The 22,743-nt window shown below is 44.3% G+C and overlaps 3 protein-coding genes, 1 non-coding gene and 1 pseudogene across 4 annotated transcripts; 2 read left to right on the top strand and 3 right to left on the bottom strand.

Moving 5' to 3' along the window:
• Positions 1-604: 604 nt before the first annotated feature.
• LOC117866477 (xylanase inhibitor protein 1) lies at positions 605-2,007 on the bottom strand. Its single transcript, XM_034750683.2, has one exon. It carries the CDS (start codon positions 1,684-1,686, stop codon positions 772-774), a length of 915 nt encoding a protein of 304 aa, XP_034606574.1. The 5' UTR covers positions 1,687-2,007; the 3' UTR covers positions 605-771.
• Positions 2,008-4,809: 2,802 nt separating this feature from the next.
• Positions 4,810-5,880, top strand: LOC117834429 (xylanase inhibitor protein 2-like; annotated as a pseudogene).
• A 644-nt stretch (positions 5,881-6,524) lies between these two features.
• On the top strand, positions 6,525-7,780 carry LOC117833626 (xylanase inhibitor protein 1). The gene has a single exon (XM_034713197.2). The coding sequence runs from the start codon at positions 6,527-6,529 to the stop codon at positions 7,592-7,594; it is 1,068 nt and encodes a 355-aa protein (XP_034569088.2). The 5' UTR covers positions 6,525-6,526; the 3' UTR covers positions 7,595-7,780.
• A 4,744-nt stretch (positions 7,781-12,524) lies between these two features.
• TRNAP-AGG (transfer RNA proline (anticodon AGG)) lies at positions 12,525-12,596 on the bottom strand. The gene has a single exon. It is a non-coding gene; the product is annotated as a tRNA-Pro (tRNA).
• A 483-nt stretch (positions 12,597-13,079) lies between these two features.
• On the bottom strand, positions 13,080-17,875 carry LOC117833927 (obtusifoliol 14-alpha demethylase). Its single transcript, XM_034713515.2, has 2 exons — positions 17,141-17,875; positions 13,080-14,282 (listed from the first exon to the last, which is right to left on the bottom strand). The coding sequence occupies exons 1-2, from the start codon at positions 17,636-17,638 to the stop codon at positions 13,278-13,280; spliced, it is 1,503 nt and encodes a 500-aa protein (XP_034569406.1). The 5' UTR covers positions 17,639-17,875; the 3' UTR covers positions 13,080-13,277.
• Positions 17,876-22,743: the final 4,868 nt, after the last annotated feature.

Raw genomic sequence — 22,743 nt, 5'->3', positions numbered from 1 at the left:
ACACAAACTATAGGAACAATTTTTGAAGACAGCTTACCCCTGCCAGTTTCCTAAGCAGATATTCCTCATTGACTGCAGTGGCAACCTGTGAAAAATGCTTGAAAAAGTTGTTAAGGACTCTAGTGATCCATCCAACCAAACATGGTAAGCAATGTTACTGGTCAGTCCAATTTTTTGTTGTTGTCTATACCAGGCATGAGGCTTTTAGTTCTTAAGTGGAGGAAAACCTGGTACTAAAGAAGAGGTCCTTTGGGTCTAGGGTTATCTCCTATCAAATTTGTTTACAGAAATTAAATCTGAGTTGAAGAGAAACTAATCATGCTTGATTTAGCACCAAAATGTTTTATCAAATTTTTTCCTCTGTTGGATGTTGTTCACCCATTAGTTTTGCCTCTTCTTTTTCTCTGGCAACAAATCTACTAAATCAAATAAGGTTGGAGTTATTATGAGTGCAAGCCATGTATGGATTCATTACTTCGAGTTTTTTATTCAAATTCAATTTGGAGTCATTCGCTAGAGAACATGGGATTTCTGAGAACATTCAGGTGTGTTTGTTAACCGGTGTAAAATCGAATATAGGGATGATTCAAGGGAACAATTCAACTAATGAAATAAACACTTCTTATTTACTTTTTGATAAGGGAAGCTTTATTAATAAAACAATGACTGAAATAACATTTCTATTGCACTCATGTAAGAACAAAATAGAGTTGTTAAACAGAACTTGCATAAACAATGACAGAAAAAATCTAGAGTGGCGCCAAGTGGGTCTCAAACCCAGCTCTTGATGCTGCCGCTGTAGTTGCTTCGCTTGTCGAAGTACCTGTCCCAGATCATCACGCCGCCGTAGTTGCTCGCCTTCTGCGCCACCGGGAGCACCGCCCTGCGCAGCGCCGCCGGGTCCGTGTACCCCGTCTTAGCCGCCTGCAGCGACGCCGGCACGCCGACGTAGATCTTGGTGAACGGGTACGCCGCCGCCCACTTCGCCCACTCGGCGGCGCTGAACCCGGCGGCGCAGTCCGTGTCGTCGTAGAACCTGACGTGGATGCGCTCGAAGATGCCCGTGTCGAGCGCCTCCTTCACGCGGTCGTCGGGGAACCGGCAGTGCGCCGTCGCCGTCAGGTGCAGGAGCTTCCCGTCGCCGGCGCGGATGTTGTGCTTCGCCAGCTCGAGTGCGAGGGTGCTGTACCGCTCGGCGGCGCCGCCGTGCTCCAGGAACATGTCGACGCCGTCGAGCCAGGCGTTGCCGAAGGGGCGGCGCGTGTCGTTGAGGCTGCCGCCGAAGTAGGTGTTCCAGAGGTGGTCGAAGAGGGCGAGCGCCGATTGGTTGGTGGGGAGCGAGTAGGCGCCGCCGAAGCCGCCGATGGAGATGGAGACGGGGACGCCGAGGAACTGGCACCGCTTGATGGCGGCGCCCATGCCGGCGAGCGAGTGGCCGGAGAGATCGAGGTGGTAGTTGCCGTTGCCGCCGTAGACGTCGAGGAAGGACATGATGACCATGCTGTAGAGGCCGGAGTCGCAGGCCTCGCGGAGGGAGCCCTCGTCCCTGTGCCGGCCCCAGAACACCGTCACCTGACCGGTCTTCCCCTGCGCCGACGCCGGACCGGCGAGGAAGCTGATGAGCACGACAGAGAGAAGCGCCGCCGCGGATACGGCTAGCGACGGCCTCCCGCGTGTGAACGCCATTGTTACTGATGACTTGTTCCTGTGCAAAGTGCCTAGTGGTTTATGGAAACTCGAGTGAGAGTAAGGTTTATTTATACAGAGACAGAATTGGCAAGAGACAAATTGCAGCAGCCATTGTTGACGGGTATGAGCAAAACTTTCAGCTAGATTTCAATGTGAAAGATGATGTGTCTGCTTTCACGCAGCAGCGAGAATCGTAGCAAAGCATTGAATTCCATGGACGGATAGCACAGTGACATGGAGGACAGGTAGCTCACAGGGTTGAATGCTTCGAAATCCGCCAGTGCAAACGTGTACTGATGAAAGAGATATGAGAGAAGAATGGAGGAGGTCGACGGGCAACTGTACATGGCCACCCAATGTTGACGACCGACATGGCGACCGGAATGTGGTGCCCGATCAATTATCCACTTGTGATTTTTTTTGTTTTTTGGGTGGCACACAAGAATCTCGATCTGATTTCTTCCAGCAGATGCAGACTTGTTGCACATGTCAACACCGAGCAATAAAGTTTGACCATTCGAATATTTTAGAACCACATGTATAATATAATACAATATCAGGCATATATATAAATTATGGGTCAAAGATAATTATACACCACCCTGCTGACTTGGAAAGTATTTGCTTTTGACCAGTCAACCTTCCGTAGTGCTTTGACTAATAGGTACTCGTATTTTTGTTTCTAAATGTTTGACATGTTAACTTTTGGACAATGCGCTCCACTGTTGACACCCGGTTTTTGACCAGAGTCAACCGCTGCGTATAAAGTTCTGACAACTGATGAAGGAGATAGAAAAATGCCGCTGATGGAGCCGCGTTGACTAAGACTGACGGTTATTGACCACGATTCCGGAACCGATGGAAGACTAGGCAGGTCCAGTCCGAAGCAGAATGGACTCCACCAAATAAGAGAAAACGTGGAGATTTATCTTTAGTAGTTTTTAAAAATAACTGTAATAGCCATGTCGTAATCGACTAGGATTTTAGCTTACTCCAGGGTATAAAGGGTATAAGTATAAACCCGTGAGCCTTGTAAAGAGGACAATCAGTACAACCTTCCGGTGCCACGCCGCCAAAACCCTAACAGTAGGAGTAGAGTAGATTCGACAAGTTCCTTCTAGCACGCAAGGCTGCATCGGCTTCGATCTCAAGCGAGCTTGTAAGTACCATCACCCGGTCATTACGACCTATATCAGAACTTTTTAAGTTAAGTCTTATATTCTGATATTGTCGTGTGGCTAGTTATCGAGTTATCTTAAATTGCAAGTACAACTTTCTAAGCTTTGTCCAATATTCTACTTGTTTTCGACGTTACTCAAGTTATCGATCGGCTTAGATCTGATTAGGTTATCTTCGTCGGTTCCCTTGCCTTGTTTAAACGTTCACAATTATCAGATCATATCAGCTAGTAGATCTTGCATACTTTTACTGTTTTACATATGCTAGGTCCGATAGATCTTTACTCCTGCCCCTCTTATTGCTAACCGCCTGACCTCTGACGTCAGTGTGCTACTCTTGAGAGCCGATGCCTCGGTCGGGTCTTATCCGTATCTTGCAGAAGTGTGATGACATCATTGAGCTGATAGGGGCGCATACGAGGTCTTGCTGCTACGAGCTTGTCTGTTAAGATTAACGGGTCGAAGTTAATGCCCTCTCATCGTGTTACCTTGTCTAAGTTCGATACACAGTCATGACATTGATTAGATTTTGTTACCTTAATCGGCTTGTAAGCGGTAGGCAACAGGCCTTTGGTGATTATGCTCTAGTCTTTTATGTTGACAGATTGAAGTTAATGCCGTCTCATTCATGTTGCCTTGTCTAAGTTCAATACACTTATCAAGATATTAATTAAGATCTGTTAATGTATCTAGCTTGTGTATGATCAGCATTGGCTGATCCTTGTTGTTAGGTTCTAATCTTTTAAGTCAGTAGATTGATGCCAATGTTCTCTCATTTGTGTTACCTTGTCTGAGTTCAATACACTTATCAAGGCATTGACTAGATCTGTTAGCTTCCTTTTATAACTGTTGTGTTACAATGCTTTATCTTAACCTATCTGCTGACATAGCCGAGGCACGTGCTATTAATGTTTTATTTATATCATATGCTTATATTAAATATCTATCTGTCATGATGTTTATTCCAAGAACACCTACCCATGAGTTCGAAAGGCTTCGCCGCCGATCGGTTCAGGAATTTAAAGTTTACTTTGTCAATATTTAGATGAAATTGACTGGCACGCCTTGTACTACCCGCGAGGCGATTTGAAGTCTGCACTGGCATTAGCGTATCTCCCAGATCCTCCATGTTGTTCAACGTAGAAGCCTGAGGTCCAGATTTTACGTCAACAGCTACTTAAGAGTTGTTTTTGACCATTCAAATATTTTAGTGCCACATGTATAATATATATAGTACAATATGAAGCATAAAAATGCTGAGTCAACTAAAGGTAATCCTACATTCCTACACCACCCTGGCCCACATGAACACCAATGGTTTGACTAGATATCTTGCACTAGCTCATCAAAGTTCATAAAAATTTCTCATAGACAGGCTGGATGTGCTGCCAGTGGAGGACCTAGGTCCCGGTGACCCTAGGCCTCTGCCGGGCTCCTCTAGGCTTGAGTCCATTAGGCCCAGGTAACTTTATTAGGCCATATTATTGCCCGTGCTCCTAAAATCTCTTGGGTTCGCCATTGTGTGTTGGCATGCATGTCTCAAGTAATTTCACTATATGCACGCTTGCAGCCATCTAGTAGCTAGCTTTTATTTTAAGCAAAGGGTGGATTTTATTGCATCAAGCACAGTAAACACATATCACTCTCTTTTGAGTCCCGGTGTTGAAGAAAAAGGCGACAACGAGGGATCATTCGATCCCAACATCGATTCGGCCAGTTCTCATCCTCCGACGGCCTCCTGGGCTTGGAGGGTGAGGGAATCGAGCAGATCGACATCCAGTTTATAGATAGTATGTTCTGTTAGGTTTATTTTTTAGCCATCTAGGTTGCCGCCTTTTTTGTCGAGCCGACTCTGGATCTAGCATCTTCTTCGGCAAATCTGATCCAAGGTTAGTTTAATCCACTCCTGCTTGTGTTTGGATTGGAGTTTTTCGTCTTCCCCATGTCGGGTTTTGGCTCTGGGTTGTCGGTCTTGTTATCGATTGACATGGAGAACAGCTCATGCACATACATGGCCATACAAATACAATGCATGGTTGACCAACAAGCATCACATCTAGTCGGAAGTCAAAATTATGGGCTACCAAATTAAAAGAGCCTGAGATCAACGGTTCGGCCACGGGAGGTACTCTGCCGACCTCTCCGGCCACGACGCCTCCGCTGTCGGCGCCGACGTCAAGCACTGCCAGACCGCAACCAACGTCACCGTGCTACTCTCCGTCGGCGGCGACGGCGACCGCCGACCGGTACTCCCTACCCACCGCCACGGCGGCCAGGGACGTCGCCGACCACCTCTGGCACGCGTACCTCGGCGGGCGCCGCCGCGGCGTGCACCGGGCGTTCGACGACGCCGTGCTCGACGGCGTCGATCTTTACGTCGACCACGGGGGGTCGGCAAACTACGACGCACTGGCCCGCCGCCTCGCCGGATACAGGTACGGCGGCGAGAAGGCGAAGGCGGTGCTCCTGACGGCGACGCCGTGGTGCATGGGCGACGGCGGCGTGGACGCGGCGCTGGCGACGGGGTTGTTCCGGCGCATCCACGTGCGCTTCTACAACGACACCTTGTGCTCCTTCAGGTCGGAGGACAGGAGGTTCTTCTACGGGTCGTGGCTGGGGTGGACGGAGCGGTTCCCGGAGGCCAAGGTCTACGTAGGGCTGCCGGCGGCGCCAGCGCGGCGACCGACGGCTAGCTGGGTGGAGCCCAATGCGGTGGCCATGGAGGTGATCCCGCTGGTGCAGGACACGCCCAACTACGGCGGCGTCATGCTGTGGAACCGGTACGACGACAAAAGGAATCGCTACGGCCTTAAGCTACCTTATCATGAACTTAGTTCTAAGGCTGACATGTCTAATCAACAAGAAGCCACCTTTACACTGCTGCAACTTATATTGGTATTCTGGCACCAAACAATACTGATTCTCAAGATGAAATGTTCTCCAAATACAAAACATAAATTGTAAAACTAAAATTTATAACCTGTTGACAATGTGCATCAATATATACCTTCTAGACGCCGCAACAGCTCCGAAGGTTTCTTTTCCAAACTCAGAATACATTGTTTGGAATAGAAAGGCATAGGGAGTATTACTTTGAGATGCACGGGCGGACCTAGTCCATAAACTGATTGAGGGCCTCCTCTTGATTGGACTTTGGCAACCTCAGCAAAATAGGACCAAGTCAAACAAAAATCAAAAGTTGAGTGGGGGCCTATGCCCTCACCGGGCCCTTCTTAGGAGCATTACCCAAATCAGAAAATGTTGTTTGCTACAAGAATGAACAAAATATTACCATGCTAGAAAATATGCATGGAGTTGCATGGCTACACGCATGCAACAAACCCATTGCTCTCCCTCTGAATTATTCATGTACTTTTGGTTTTAACTCATTGCATTGGGATTTTTTTTTAAAAATAATTTGAAAATGGCACAAAGATTTCTAATTACCACCATTTTCATATATAGTTTTAAAAAAATCAAAGGTCAAAATGTTGATTGCGCATAATGGAGGGAAGCCGCACGTTGGTTGGTCGGTTTGCGCCGAAGTTTGTGGCGTCGTGGACATTGTATACGGCCGCATATGAGTTGTCTCCAATTTGTCTCCGCGTGTACGGAGGTACGGTACCCAGTAGCCACGTCAGTGCTTAGTCAGCGGGAACATGCAGCCAAGCCGCTATATGAAGGTCGTCGGTCTCCCGTCATATCCTGGCCGCCCTCAGTTTCCGACGTTTATCGTCGGCGCCATCGTCATATATAATGCTGCCATTGTTTGCAAGCGAGGATGCAACACAAAAGCTGTAGCAGCGCAAGAAATGACGCTCCAACTCCGATCACCTCTCCTAGCCCAAACAACTCTCTCCAGCTGCGTCCTCTTCTTCCTCCTCATCTCCTCCCCAGGCCCAGTCACCGCCGGCGAGCTGACGGTCGTCTGGGGCCGGAACAGGGCTGAGGGCTCCCTCAGGGAGGCCTGCGACACGGGCCTCTACGCCACCGTCATCCTCTCCTTCCTCCGCGTCGCCGGCCACGGCAAGTACCTGACCGACCTCTCCGGCCACGACGTCTCCACCGTCGGCGCCGACGTCAAGCACTGCCAGAGCGCCAAGAATGTCACCGTGCTCCTCTCCGTCGCTGGCAGCTACAACTCCCCGGCCACCGCCAGGGACGTCGCCGACCACCTCTGGAACGCCTTCCTCGGCGGCGCCTCCCGCCGGGGCGGCGTCCGCCGCCCGTTCGGCGACGCCGTGCTCGACGGCGTCGACTTCTACCTCGACGGCGAAGCGGAGCAGGAGCGCTTCAGCGACCTCGTGAGGTGTCGCCTTCAGGAGAGCCGCAACAATGGTGGTCGAAACGGCGCCGCCAACAAGGCGGTCCGGCTGACGGCGACGCCGCCGTGCTCGCGGGTGCTCGACGCCGACATGGGCGGCGGCGAGCTCGGCCTGTTCGAGCGCCTACACGTGCGGTTCTACGATGAGGCCCGGTGCGGGTACGACTACCACGAGATGCGGCTGTTCTGGGGCGCGTGGCACATGTGGGTGTCAAGGTTCCCGGCGGCGAGGCTCCTCATGGGGCTGCCGGCGACGGACGGGATGAGGGGGTGGATCGACCCCGCGACGCTGCGCGACAGCGTGCTGCCGCCGGTGCAGGACGACCCCAACTACGGCGGACTCATGCTGTGGGACAGATACTACGACAAGCTCACGGGTTACAGCCGTGCCATCGATCCATGACTGATGACTCCTTGCTCTGAAAACCGATGCTTCATGTACACGTGAAGTTAGTGACTGAATCAGACGATGCATAAAGTGTTTCTGTCTAAGGTCAAAGAGAGGGAAAGATTATATTCTTATGCTTGTAAAATTATATGGTCTTCTTATTAATATAAGCTGGAATGAGGTAGTGTTTGTGTGTTTGTATATATATCTCCTTTATCTTTTACAGCAAATCTCTTTAACGCCCTTTCGAAAAAAGCAAGAATGTTCCGGGTCTTTCTTTTTTTGAAAGAACAACGCACAAGATAGTGCGTGTTTCGTTGATATAGCAGAAAATACAAGACTACAGCCCCCGGCCATAGGCAGGAAAATGAAAAGAAAAGAAAAAACAACAAACAACTCACCTGGTTGGATTGGGACATCAACACAGGTCACCACTCAACTCAAATGCAGCCTCCCCACTCCACTCTCCCTAGCGGCACCCACCAATAATCACCCTCATATAGTCGCCGAAACCTCAATGAATGACCCTGCGTTGACAGGGAACTTGACAGAAGCAGACTGCACCCATCGAGAAGGGGTCAGTCCATTCGGAATCCTTGAAGGTTACGACGACCTTGAACAGGATGGAGTTGCGGTGGGCGGCGATCACAGTGGGCTCCACCAGTCCTCGATCCCCTCCCTGTCCAGCAGGTGGCAGGTGGAGGTGCAGGTAGGACACCGCGGGGGAGCTGGCCACCCTGAGCGACACGTGGACGGGCCGGCCGACACAGTCGTAGGAGGTCGCCGAGGCCGTGGCGTCGCGTTCGTCGACGCCTTCGAGCCTCTGCTGCGGTGGACGAAGCGGTCCAGGATCAGCCAGTTGTGGCGGCACGTCGGAGAGGGCTCCCTCCAGCCGTTGGCGCGCGGGTGGTGGTGCCGCGTCAGAGAGGGGCCAGCGCCAGAGGACCTTGTCGGGGAGGGTTTCCTTCGGCTCCGGAGGGCTTCTTCTTCCGTGCCGCACGCGACGCGTAGCGGGAGAGGAGGAGAACTCGACGGGGTTTCCACCGATCGTAGCAGGGCAGGGCTTATGGTTCGTCTCGGCACGAGGCGGCAGCCGGGGTGAGGGGATCGGTGAGGGAAGGGGGGAAGACGAAAAACGTCCTACCCCTCCACACATGCAAAATGACCTTTTATGCCCTCTTGGGTTCTAGTTCTAATTTCCAACTATTGTTTCAGCCCGTGTGTTAGAGCTCTGATTCGACTCCGACACGATCCCCTACTCATTTCAGTAGTCAGGAAATCTATTAAAAAAAGATGAGTCATTAAGAAAATATAGAAACAACATTTCTCGTGAAAATTATTCAAACTACAAATGTTTACTCCCTCCACCCAAAAAAACAAGTCATTCGATTCAAAATTTGTCAAAAAAACGAGTCATTAAAAGAAGATGACTTATTTTTTTTGAACAAAGGGAGTACTCAGTAGATTAATAACTATAAGAAAGTTGAGTCAACAGGAAAAAGATTGGTGAACCAATGTCTCATTGTAAAAATATTGAGTCAACAAATTCGGTAAGTTAAAAATGCTGAGTACAAGAAGTACATGGAAATAACAATAAAAAAAGGAAAGATATGAGAAAGAATTGCCAAAAAAGAATCCAGAATGAATAGGTAAGTAGCTATATTGTGGGGACATAGGGAGTAGTAAATCCAACAAAATGAAATGGGGAAAAACTAATATTTTTATTTAAGATGTTCACACTAACAAGCTACTATCAAGTGTGAACCCCAAACATACCTCGGTGGTTTAGATTCAATGCGATGGAGCCTACCAATTGACTCACCAACACATGCTGAAATTTACGGCTGATTATTATTCTAGTGCAGGCAACATTCTTGTTGATAAGTGAGCTACTTATCATGACTATATCAATCTCAAAAGATGTCGATCCAGCCCTTTCACATATGTTCATAGAAGGTATGTTGTGCATTCATAAAGATTAGTGACTGTGTTGATACGAATGAGTGGCGTGCAATCACCTCATAAGCTAAATATTTAAAAATATTAGATGACTTATATACTAATATAGAATTATCGTTACCGTTCAGCTCATATTATTACTTTTACAATATACAAATTAAGATATTATTACATTTACTACGAGAAGTTGTCTATTGTTTTCAAATTATTACTACGTGCCAAAGCAATGCACGAGAGTACGCCACCGATGTACTCAGGCTCAGCTTTCTTTTTTAGACTACTCAGGCTCAGCTGTTGACCTGGAAGAGAGCTCGGCCTCGGCCTGGCCCGTCGGGAAGCCCAGCCCACACGTGGCGCTTACACCTCGGTGAGCCCGAGCGTCTTCCTCCATCCTACGCATCCCATTTTTTTACTCCAATTACCTTATCCTCGCCCCTGCCCTGCACTCCCTCTTCCTCTCCAGGCGAGGAATCCAGTGGAACCCGCAATGGATCTGGTGCCTCCCTCAGTTCCTCACCACGCACCGCCGGACCGCCATCTAGCGCCGAGACGACCTCGATGCAGGAGGCAGAGAAGTTTCGGCGGGGATCGATGTTTCCTCGCCTAATTTTCGGGTTTGGGTGCTCTTAAGCTTGGCAATGAAGAGCTTGAATTCGAGATGTCTATATTGGAAAAGAGGGTTGAATACAACTTCCCGTGTTCGCTTTTATCGGATGAGACAGGGAGGGTCACTGCAATCTCTGCCTGCGTGTCTCATGGATTTCTACGTTCCTGGGAGACGCTATCCCAGGCTTGTATTCAGTAACAAGACACTGGGTATTCACAGGTTTTGGGAGGCTCTGAAAGAAGACGCATTGACAGATGAGCGATACAGATAGCACATAACAGAAAGCTATTTCGTCAACAAAATTGCCCATGTTCTTAAGAACCGTTCTGACATTGGGGTGGTGAAAGCTTTCACACTTCACCTGTACCCTTGTCCCAATATGGAGGCCTCTTAGCTTATATGGATAGATGGCTTCGGTTTGCTTTTAAGCCTGGCATTGAAGAGCTTGAATTCGATATGTCTATATTGGAAAAGAGGGTTGAATACAACTTCCCGTGTTCGCTTTTATCGGATGAGACAGGAGGGTCACTGCAATCTCTTCACCTCGTTTCATGTGCTTTTCATCCTAGGACAGCTCTTGGTTGCCACAAAAGCTTGTATCCATCCTACGTGCACATCACTGGAGAGGAACTGGAGCATTTTGTTTCGAGTTGTAGCTCTTTGGTGCAGTTGTTGATTTCTAGATGCAATGATATAGTTTGCTTCAGAGGGTACCAGGCGTACGTGTTGCGGCACCTTAATCACTTTCATGTGACAGAATGCCAAAAACTAGGAGTAATAGAGATCAATGCTCCAAAGCTCTCCAACTTTGTCTGTCTCGGAGCAGAGGTCAAACATATTACTATGATGGGTATGTTCGGAGACCTGGTGCGTTTGACATGTTTATTTACACTGACAAGGTGTCATTCTGCCTCAAGTACTTACAGCTAGCAGCAGTTTTATTGTCTAGTTGTGTCCAATTTGGAAGCAGGTTAACAAGTAATGTGATGCGAGTTATTTGAACGAATACCTTTTGCAACTCTTTCCCAGTTTGTGTTATTCTCTATGTTACTATTAGTGAATATTCCACCTGGTAAAGATATTCTGGACTTTTTTTTTAATAATATGGCATTGATGTTGATCCTATGCAGGTGCAAACTGATGATTCGCTGAGACGTACGCGATTCAGTCTTTAGAGACCTTGATGATGGGGCTCAGTTGCGTTTGAGGCAGGTGCCGGAATGCTCGCATCACAATCTGACGATCACCGGATTTACATCTGCAAAGAGTCTGATTGAATTAACAAGGCACATTGTTCAGAATGCATCAGCGCTCGAGTGCTTGACACCGGACACTGCCATGGGTTGTGGCAGGAGGACATCGGGAAAGACCAACAACAGGTGCAAGAATATGTGCGAGGAAGGGCTCAGGGAGGCCCATAAAGGTGTCGAGGCTGTGAGGAGAAATTCCATGGCATTGGAGCCATGCAGCCACTGTGGGTTATGCTAAAGCAGGAAAGGTTTCCTTAGTGAAAAGGGTTAAACTGATTGGGAAGATAATGTTTGTGCTCGCCATCATGAGGAAAAATAGAGCTAGAACCTGCTTGATCCTGTATAGTTTTGTCTGAATAGAACCAAAAAAGAGTGCATGTGAAATTGATACGGAACAGATGGGTCGATCGATGATCACTTCTCATCGTTAACCAAAGATTTTTTTAATGCAAACCACAACAATTTAACATGATCAAATAACAAAAAACGATGGTAGGTGGGCCCCATATGGCAAAGAAGATATTGGGGATGAGTTAGGTACTAGTGGCTTCCTAAATGCTGAAAATGTATTTTTGGGCTTCTCTGGAAACAACTACGGGACGCTGGAGATGCTCTGATCGATCTCTTTTTGCAATCTACACAGCTGCAAACAGAGCACATCGATACCAAAAAATAAGCATATGTGCCTGTGCTATATTGAGATTCAAATGTTTTTTTTTTTTTGAAGAAAACAGATTCAAATGTGCCTGTGCTGGAGCGGCAGAATCAAAATCATTTAATTTACTCTATTTAACATATAATCGAAAGGAAGTGGGGCCATACTGCATGGGCGAAAGCCAAGAATTGACTCCTGCCTAGTGCAGTAGTGCTTGAAGAAGAGTGTATGGCAATTCGAGTTCTGAATAATTTGAGATCCGAAAGAAACGCACAGATTTCCAACATTACAAACAGAATAGAGCTTCCAAAAAATAGAGCAGGGCACCCAGGCATCATGGAAGTATTCACAAATGCAATGTCTAACTGGGCGTGCATGCACTTTGAACAAAAAGAAAAGAAACTTACATGAACCGAAAAGAAAAACGAGGGAATCCAATGAAAGCAGGTCCTGTGAAAAAAAAAACCTAATTGCGGGGCATTCCGAGAATTGAACTCGGGACCTCTCGCACCCTAAGCGAGAATCATACCACTAGACCAAATGCCCGCGTTATGATAATTTTTCTCATTATCTAAAATCTATTCCTAACATTAGTTGACCTTCCTTTAACCAAGCCGTTCTCTCTGAAAGCTCCAGGAGACCAGCTCCCAGTTCCCAGAGGTTCTTCTGAGTTCTGACGGCTCTTGGAGGACGACCTCGTGTTGCTGGTTCGTCGTGGAGACGGTGGAGCTGTCGGCGTGCGGCGGCGACGGCCTCGCCAACCTGGAGGAATGTCAGACTGGAACATATTACGGTCTGTTCCAGTGAGAATGCAGCACACAGCGTATGTGCACTCCCAGTCCCAGCACGGCTGAATGGATGATGCACGATTAAACTGGGAATTTGTGTGGTTTCTCACAGGCTAGCTCCATGCTCTCCTTTAGAGCAGCCAAGCCGGCTTGACCCTGCTTCACCGGCCAGATATAAAACATGGCCAAGATCTTGCCAAAAAAAAATGCAGCATGCGCTACACACACATAGCTGGTTCAGTGCGCCTGAACAACGTATCATAGATTCATCCATACAGTTTATTCATTGCATTGCAATTGACCATCTGTTTGGCTTTCAGTTTCACGCCATCGAACAGAACGATGAACACAAATTAAAGGGTCTTAACAAGACAGACACGATGCACAGCGGCTGACGACAGATTGAGAATAGCAAACTTTGCAGGGGGCAGGTATGGTCTTAGCTACTGATGACGAGTTTGCGCCGCTTGTACTTGACGATCACCGCACCTTGGATGCCAACGATCGCAGTGCTCTCGTCCTTCTCCGGGAACGGCGAGACCAGCTCCAGCTCAAAGTTCCTCAACAGGTGCATCCAAATTGTCTTGATCTCCAGGAAGGCGAAGGCCTCACCAAGGCAGCCGTGCCTGCCGCCACCGAAGGACATGTACGAGAAGGCGCCTGCAGCCTTGTCCTCCTCCCTTCCCGGCGCAAACCGGTCAGGGTCATACGAGTCAGGGTTGCTGTAGATGTGAGGGAGCCTGTTGGCAAATGCTAGAGGTGATGCGACCATGTGGCCCTTGGGGATGTCGAACTCCTTCCCCTCCTTGGTGGTCACCGTGAAGTCGCAGTGCGACTGGCGGAGCAGCATGGGTATCGGCGGCTGAAGCCGGAGAGCCTCCTTGATGCACCGGTGCAGGAAATGCATCTCCGACACGACGTCGTAATCGGTCCTGTCTCCATGCCGCTTCATGACCTGAATCTGCTCCTCTACAGCCGTTGCGAAGAACTGCTTCAACTGAAGAAGGTAGGCTCCGGTCCAGGTCGAGGCGATAGAGCTGGTCTGGAATCCACCAAAGACTGTAGTGATAAGTAGCCCTGTGATCTCCTCTTCTGTGGTGTTCCGTCCATCCTTGTACTTGGAATCGATTAGGAACTGCAGCATGTCTTCCTCCTCGGACCGTCCAGAGGCCTTGCGGGACTTGATGATAGTGGAGAAGATCTCCCCCAAACGCGCGCGTGCCCGATCACGGCGCCGATGCGCAGGGATCGGGAGGTAGGGGAAGATGAAGCTGATTGGCTGCATTCCAGTGCAAAGATCATGGAAAAGAGGAGCAACATCGTCGAAGAGATTCTCTCGCACCTCCCTCCCCAGCAAGCATCGGCTGGCAGTCAGTATGATGAGCTGCTCCAGCTCGGACTTCAAATCAACTGTGCCACTCTCTCCCCACTTTGAGAAGTACTCCTGCAGGTAATGTTTTATTTACAGATGAGATCAATTATCCAGTTGATGCAAGAATAGAGAATTTAGAGAGACTAGTTCATCAACCCGTGCTCCCGCAAGAGCTATTAATTTTAGTAGTCATTATATTTGAAAGTTATTTAAAAATTATACCCTCTAATGATCAATTTATTTTACCGTGACTCTCATTTATTAGATATTCTGACACAATACTCATATAGATGTGTACTCATTTTTGTCCAGTTTTGATTGTCTTTTGACTAATAATTACTCTATACATTTTTTCTGTTCGCATTCATATTTTTTCATTTTGCATTGCACCTCCATTCATACATGCATTGTGTTTAACATGAAAATAATTTTTTTTCATCACTTCCTCCCATACATGTATAAATGGTCTAGATGGTAACACCATCATGTATATATACCTTACCATAGTATTTTTGTATTAATAATGACAAAAATAGGTAATTTAGAATAATATATTTGTTTGCTTTTAGATATTTTTTTATAATAAACATGCAGATAAAAAGATTAAGATTTAGATGCTTACATTAGGTTATTCTTAATGATAACATATGTGGGTAATTTTGGTACAAACTTTGAAGGATATTTTAAGTTATTTTTATAATAACATGTATGGATAATTCGATGAAGATTATGGGTTACTTTGGAATATTTTTCAATAATGGTAGAGATGGATAATTTACTTTCGAATATTTCATAATGATAGGTTGGATAATTTTTAGAAAACATAATAGACCAATTGCAATTGCTATGATTATTAGAGTCTACAGATCGAGTGTTTTTGTTTTTTTTGAGAATTTTGAGAATTTATCTTTTTTTTTGTTTTGCCGTTGCATGTCGTGAGAATTTATATGGAGTCTCCAAATTTAAAAAATGAGAGCACATAGATAACAATAAAAATTATTACCTTAAGCTCTCTCTAGTTTATTAAATATTCTAAAAAATACTTATATAAGAATATAGTTATTATCTTTATCCAATTATGTTATACTTTGGTTAGTAATTTTTTATCCACATTTATAATCTTTCTTTTTTCACTTTGCACCGTAGGTTACATGCTTGGATTCATTTAATGGATCCTAAGTTTGATTCATATTTTTAACATGGAAATATATATTCTCATCACTTCCTCTATGTATTTATTGTAACACCAAGTATTTTTGGGACTTTAAGAGGTTATCAAGATGATAATAATGAAATTTGGAGTAAATTAAGGTATTATGAGTCAAGTTCAAATTTGGATGATTTGACAAAAAATTCAAATAAATGGTCGAATTTGGAAAAATTTGAATCAAACATGGAATCATAAGTTCAAAGTGTTTGGAACTAAGTGGAATCAAGTTTGGGATCAAATTCAATTCATAAGCATCTCAAATGCATAGTCAAAGTTGTTGACTTGGGACACTATTCAAAATTCGAAAAATTCTGAAGTCTGAAAATTGTGCCAAGTAGTCAACTTTGAGCCTCATTTCTGGGAGCTTTTATATATAAACTTTGCATCTTTTTGTACAGAAAATGAACTTGGATATCCAGTGAGCATCTTGGGTCAGTTGTTGATCAAAGCAATCAAGGGATTCATAGTTTAATTAAAGTTCAAAATTGAAAGTTCTCCCTGTTTTGGTGTTACTGACAGACTGAATGGCAATTGCCATTGGATTCCGAAATCAGTGCTGAGTAGCCCAATTTGGATCAAGTTTTTGAAGAATGTTGCATAAACACTTTGGTCGAGAACATTCAAAATGGGATGTATAATCTATGGGTAACACATGAAAGTAGCTGTTGGACAAGGAAAAGTTGGTTTGGAAATTTAAATTTGAGTTCAAAAGATTGAATTCTATGTTGTGTTGGCTCTATTGGTTAACTGACGAACCTGCTATACAGGTTCAGTAGAAGCTCGAGTTTTGCCAACGTTCAGAGATTCATATATCTGTTGCTCTATGGAACAAAAGCTCCATCTATGACTTGTAGCAGATTGAATCATCTACAAGTTTGGTTAAAGGAGATAGCAAAGTTTGGATTGCAAGTTGATCGCAATTTTGGTTTGAATTTCGGCGGAAATGGAGAGAAAGGGTGGAGAAGCATAGCAACAGCGCTGCCACGCAGCTGCTTGCCGCCGATGGCCGGAGGTGATTTCGCCCGTGCCATGTGCCAAAAAACAATATAAGAAACAGATAATTTATAATCATATATTGGTGTAACTTGGGTATATATTTTAATGAATATTATTTGGATTCAAATTTTTGGTTACCTCACATTATTTTTAATAATGGGATATGCAGGTAATTTAAATGTAAATTTAAGATGTTTACTTTAAGTTATTTTTCGGAAAATTTAGATGCAAATTTAGGGTTTATTCTAAATTATTTTTATAATGGAATAAGGTGGGTAATTAAAATGAAGATTAGGGTGTTACTTTAGTTTATTTCGTATAATGGCAGTGGTGGGTAATTTAGATATAGATTTAGGAGTTACTTTAGAATATTTCATAATGGCAAGATTGGTATTTTTTAGAAAACATAATAAATTCAATGACTACAATGATTTGAGTCTACAAATAGATGGTCTTATGTTTTTATTTTTATTGAGAATTTCTAGAATTTCTTAATTTTTCTAGAGTGTATCCACCTAGTATCCTAGGTGGTTTTATATGGAGGTTTCAAAAGGAGCATCCAATTAGTAATAGTAAGATAGAGTGTCATTTGGAATCTCAAATGTAATAATTACTAAGTTACCTATAATAATGAACAGTTAGATCTTTTCTGTATTATATACCACCACGTAGTAGTATTGTACATCGTAAAAGAGCACAAAAATATAGAGGAGGCAGTTCTCACCTCAACCTCTAAAACCATTTGGCCGACGAAGCCGCGGAGCTTGTTACCACGCAGCACGCAGTTGAACATCTGGACCTGCTCCATTCTCACGGGGTAATCCACATCATACACAACCCCCGGGCCGAAGATGGGCACGGTCAACCGGTACACCTCCCGCTGGCTCAGCTCGGACTCGTAGCCATTGAAGAAGTGCTCGGACACCTCGGGGCCGACGAGGAAGGTGATCTTGCGGCCGAGGATGCTGGCAGTGAACACGCTGCCAAGGCGCGTGTACTCCTCCCTGATCATTGGGATGGGGCCGCGCATGAACCGGATCAACCCGCCGACCACCGGCGAAGTTCGGATAGTCGGCGGCAGCCGCTTGCCGGCGGAGGAGCCAGACCTCAGGAGGATCTTGATGAAGGCGATGGTGGCGACCAGCAGCGTGGCGCCGGCGACGACGAGCCCCTGCTGGTTATCCATGATATTCATCTTTTCCTGGTTCGTGTCAATTGGCATTTCCAGTGCAAAGGGATGCTAACAGTAGTAGAACAAAGTGCAAGGGATGCTAACTGTGTGTGGAGAACATAATGGGAGCCATGGAGGGAACTGTGACGGTGTTCCCGATTGTGCTCTGACAATGCTGATGCCAAGATAACATAATAAACAGACTCATTAATAACAAAATGCATCATTTGTTCCATGCTTGATTGAGTGAAGATCTCCGGCTGCTGAGCTCTTGATGATAACCTCATCTTTAATCACTGTCCCATATCGATCTTCATGCCAGCCAATCAATTTGCCTCTTGCTATTTAAAATAGTGTTGGTTCATTAGCTAAAGGCATCATCTGTTCCACGCTTGAATTAAAGTAAGCTCTCACCTGCTGACCGCTCGATATTGTCTTTTGTTTTTCTCGTTTAGTTCCTCTGGCAAGCCTGGATGAAATTTACAGGCTGGTGGTCTAGTCTAATGTGCAGCAAACTGCACTCCAATATACCCAATGTGTAAAACATAATTTCTCCCCTATTAGGAGGAGAGATCTAGCTACAAATTCAGAGATGCCAAAGTAATGGCGCCCATACCATGGGCATAGACACACAGTCCAGCTGCTAGATATGTCGCCTATCGTGAGAATCCTGATTAGCTAATGGCGCCCATAACCTTCAATTAATAAGAAAAGAGTTTAAAGAACGGAAGCAAATAGTACTCACGCCGCTACATCTGAGCAAGAGTGTGCCTGCAGCTGGTAAGGTTTCTTGTGGTGGAACCTAGCAGCGGGTTCGAGTCCTCGACTCGGCAGTGGTGCTCGCATTTTCATGGATTTATTTCAAGATTTAACCGGTGCTTTTTTTCAATGATAGGTGAGGTGTCCATCGATAGCAAGGCGCTAAAGGGACTGCAACGCTGATCCACATTTTAAAGAACTGTCGCTTGTTGCTTTCACGTGAAATACGGGTTTCCGGTTAACTCGTATAGAAAGGAAACAGGTTTAGAAACAACTGTGATGCGTAGTCGTGTGTTCTTATCAGGACATGTAGCAATAAATACCTCTCCAAACGATTACGCCCGATCTGGTTGATGCCAAACTAATTCCCAGATAATACTCCTAAGAATCAAGCGCTGACAACATGCCATGGACGAAAAGCAAGGTCGCGTGGCCACGGAGTTGCGTGGTAGAAAGAGGCTACAATTGGATTACAATCTTCATACATGGTATTATATATTGCACTGCTCCCACCGTTCCAAATTACTGGTCATCAAACTTCCCTAACTTTCATCAATATTATAGAAAAAAACATCAACACGTGCAATATCAAATTAGTTTATTAATTGAATTCACCAATAAATATGTTTTCGTAGTATTTTATTTGGTAATGTAGATGTTAATATATATTTTTATAACTTGCTTAAAGTTATAAAAATTTAACTTAGAACAAATTTAAAGTCACTAATAGTTTGATACGGAGGGAGTATATATAAAAAAGGAGGGAGTATATATAAAAAAGGAGGATGCCAGAAGGATCAATGGTGGCATTAGGCACGCTCTCTCGGTGTTGTTGCTTTTCGTTCTAACACAAAATCAATATTTTCTCTTGACACTTTGCATTATGTCTTACTGGTCCTTCAAACCGTACTCCAGCAAGAGGTAGTAAGAGAAATCTTTACTCTTTACCATTTGTTAACATAATGGCAAAATACTGATATATAAATTTTATTATGTCTATTTGATTATAGTAGAGTTTTATTTTCTCTTTGCATTGCACCTCCATACGTGCTTAACATATGTTTGGCTACCACCTTAGCTTGAGCTGTGTTTTTGACACACAAATTGATATATGTCTATTGCTTATTGCATACATGTATACCTAATTTATATGGTAACACATATATATCATTCATGTATATCCTGAAACAATTTTTTCATATTAGCGATGAAATAGATGTGGATAATTGATAATCATATATTAACAGAGGTAGGTATTTCAGGAGCACATTACTATTTAGGGGGTTACTTTAATTTATTTTTAACAATTCAGAGGTGGATGGTATATTTTCAAATGTAGAGGTGGAATAATGGCTTTTATACTCAACGATGAATATAGTCCACTAAAATGATGGTAGTGTGTTTCTTGTTTTTATGATAATTCCTATTATTTATTTTTTTAAGAATTTTATAAGATATGTTTTTAGTGTGCTTGTGAAAATTGGATTGTATATTAAGATTTAGAGTTCAAATATCATTATATTTTTATAATTACACTTCTACGCATTGCAAATAGAATTACTACTTTATATGGAATATTTGATGAGTGAAAATAGAATTAATCCTACAACAATTTAGGTAACCATGTTTATAAAACAATAAGTATGTCATGACAATATACCAGAATAGTGGTCTTATTTACATTTTTCCTAATATATTGCTTAGCCCGTTTAACTCTCTCGAAGATTGGTATTTTAAAAATATTAGGTATGGGACCCACCATTAATCTTACGTAAGGGGTCGTTATTAATTATAAATTTCATTAGCTCATCTACTTTGTCAAGTTCTCCTTCTACTTCATTTTTTTTCCTTTTTTGCACATTACACGCATAGCCGCACCATGATTGCCGGCAGGCATCATATTGGATGGCAGCAAAGGCGGGCAGCATGGTGAATTAGAGGGACACTGTCTTCTATACACGGCAGAGCCAAAATTTTAAAAATTTCGTTCTTTGAGGGGACAGAGGGGTTAATAGTATTAAATTTTTAAATTTTAGTCAATTTTTTGAATTTTAGTTAAAATTTGCATCTTTTAGTGTAAATTTGCATGGCTTAGGGGTGGGGACCTTGGCTCCTCTCCCGCCAAAGCATGCAGGACACGGGCGACGACGCCAACAAAAACACCACCAACAAAATCACCGCAGAACATCACTCATGCTTCTCATAGTGCACTGAGAGCCATGCGAGGAACCCACAATGTTGCTGCCGTCGCAGCGCCTTGCATCCTGGCTCTCACGCTCCATTTTTCTTTTTTGAGACATATTACAGACGTAGACTCTCACAAATACAAACAGACATACAAATACACGAACGCAACCCTGCCTCTATAAGCATTTTCAAGAGGTTGAACTAGCGTATCTCAAAATTGACGAAACCAGCACTAGTGCCTCACTTGACAATCATGTCACCTACCACAGCTAGGGCATATCTTCCCTGGGGCTTTCCTCTGCATGGCTATGTCAAAGATCTATTCAATCATATTGTTGATTAGCTTGACTGGATCTTCAATCTCCATGTTACCTGTCATTAGGATCACAAAAGCTAATATATTTTTCCATGGCTCCGGTCGGGAAGCCATGCAAAACAAGAGTGATTGGAGATTGTGGGGCTAAACAGATGTTGAGCGGAAAACTTGAGATAGGGCACGCTGGCGTCGGCTGCGTCCAATGTTAAGATTCAGAAGTAGATGAGGATCTCACCTAATAATTCTTGCTCCATTCCATTGTAACCAATACGTCTTCTCTCTTTAAATAGATACTTATTTGCAAGAAATCTTATTTTTATCTCTAACTCTAACTAGTGGATATGGACCAATAGGCCCAGTCGGGCCAGCCGACTTCCATGAAACTATGCCTAATCCGCAACCTGCAGCTGTGTTTAAGTATCAATTTCTCTTTTTTTCCTCCTTTGGACAAGTTTTGTTCAAACTTTTTTTTTTTGGATAAATGTTTTGTTCAAACTCAAATTTTGCATGTACACAGATAATTGCATCTTCTGTCCACCATGTAATTTTTCATGTACCAGTTTAGATGCTACCTGTCGGGGATTTGGCCTTCAGAAACTGCCGTACGAAAGAAGCAGCCGACTGCCGACCTGACATTGTTCAGCATGCAGCACCTAGCTACTAGGGTCTTGTTTAGTTCTCAATTTAGGAGTGGTAAAATTGGCATTTTGCCATAAATGCGTAACTGTAGTCTTTCGTTTGTATTTGTGAATTATTGTCCAAATATTGACTAATTAGGCTCAAAAGATTCGTATCGCAAAGTACAACAAAACTATACAATTAGTTTTTGATTTCGTCTACATTTAGTACTCCATGCATGTACCGCAAGTTTGATGTGATGGGGAACCTTCTTTTTGCATAGTGTCAAAGTTGGGAATTTGAGGGTAACTAAACAAGACCTACCCCTTGTTTACTTCCCTCCAAACTCCCAACTTTGATACTATGTAAAAAGAAGATTCCCCATCACATCAAACTTGCGGTACATGCATAGAGTACTAAATGTAGACGAAATCAAAAACTAATTGCACAGTTTTGTTGTACTTTGCGAGACGAATCTTTTGAGCCTAATTAGTCAATATTTGGACAATAATTCACAAATACAAACGAAACGCTACAGTGTCGCATTTATAGCAAAATGCCAATTTGGCACCTCCCAACTTAGGAAGTAAACAAGGGCCTAGCTTGTTCATGCACTGGTTTAGGTGCTTCGGACCTGCATGTGTTCAACCTGGCATTTGTTTAGTCCATCAGTCCATGTGTGTAGATCGAGCCGCTCTCAAGCAGGGGCGGACCCAGAAACTGGATGCATGCGAGCTGGGCTGATACATTGGCCTGCTGGGCCTTTTTCTTCTTGAATGGATAACTGGATATCAAACAAGACTAGAAACAATTACCTAGGCATGAAGCCATGAACCTCTCATACTAGAAACAATTATATTTATTTTACTCTCTTTAACATTATAATTGAGATGAACAAAAGCAAAGAATTAACTCCTGCAGTTCTGCCTAGTGCTTGACCAATATGCAGATGGAGTATATGATGATAATTCGAGTTCTGATTAATCCACTAATGCTACAGCGTACAGTTGAGGTGGCATGCACTTTCAACAAAAGAAAAGGCTCATCCGAAACGATGAGAGAATCCAGCACGTTGCAACAAAGGGGAAAAAAATCGAACTGGATTGGATCGAGCAAACTTGAGGAACTCGAAATCAAGTTTTAAAAATTAGTTTCATCAAATCCCTAAAGTGACTAGCTGACCAATGATAGGCTGAAAAAATGGGGCATTCCGAGTTCCTCACACAGGGTTTTCCAATAAAAAAAGAAAATAGGCAGCAAAAAAAATAAGAACTGT

Source organism: Setaria viridis, chromosome 8 (assembly GCF_005286985.2).
Source record: "Setaria viridis chromosome 8, Setaria_viridis_v4.0, whole genome shotgun sequence".
NCBI lineage: Eukaryota > Viridiplantae > Streptophyta > Magnoliopsida > Poales > Poaceae > Setaria > Setaria viridis.
The sequence above is the reverse complement of the archived record's forward strand: the minus strand, read 5'-3'. Positions and strand labels throughout refer to the sequence as shown.

Bases quoted from the DNA above. Each gene is read 5' to 3' on its own strand.
- LOC117866477 (XM_034750683.2), bottom strand. From the start codon at position 1,686: ATGGCGTTCACACGCGGGAGGCCGTCGCTAGCCGTATCCGCGGCGGCG.
- LOC117833626 (XM_034713197.2), top strand. From the start codon at position 6,527: ATGCAGCCAAGCCGCTATATGAAGGTCGTCGGTCTCCCGTCATATCCT.
- LOC117833927 (XM_034713515.2), bottom strand. From the start codon at position 17,638: ATGCCAATTGACACGAACCAGGAAAAGATGAATATCATGGATAACCAG. The intron at 14,283-17,140 runs GTGAGAACTGCC...CATTACCTGCAG, and splicing joins AAATGGTTTTAGAGGTTGAG to GAGTACTTCTCAAAGTGGGG.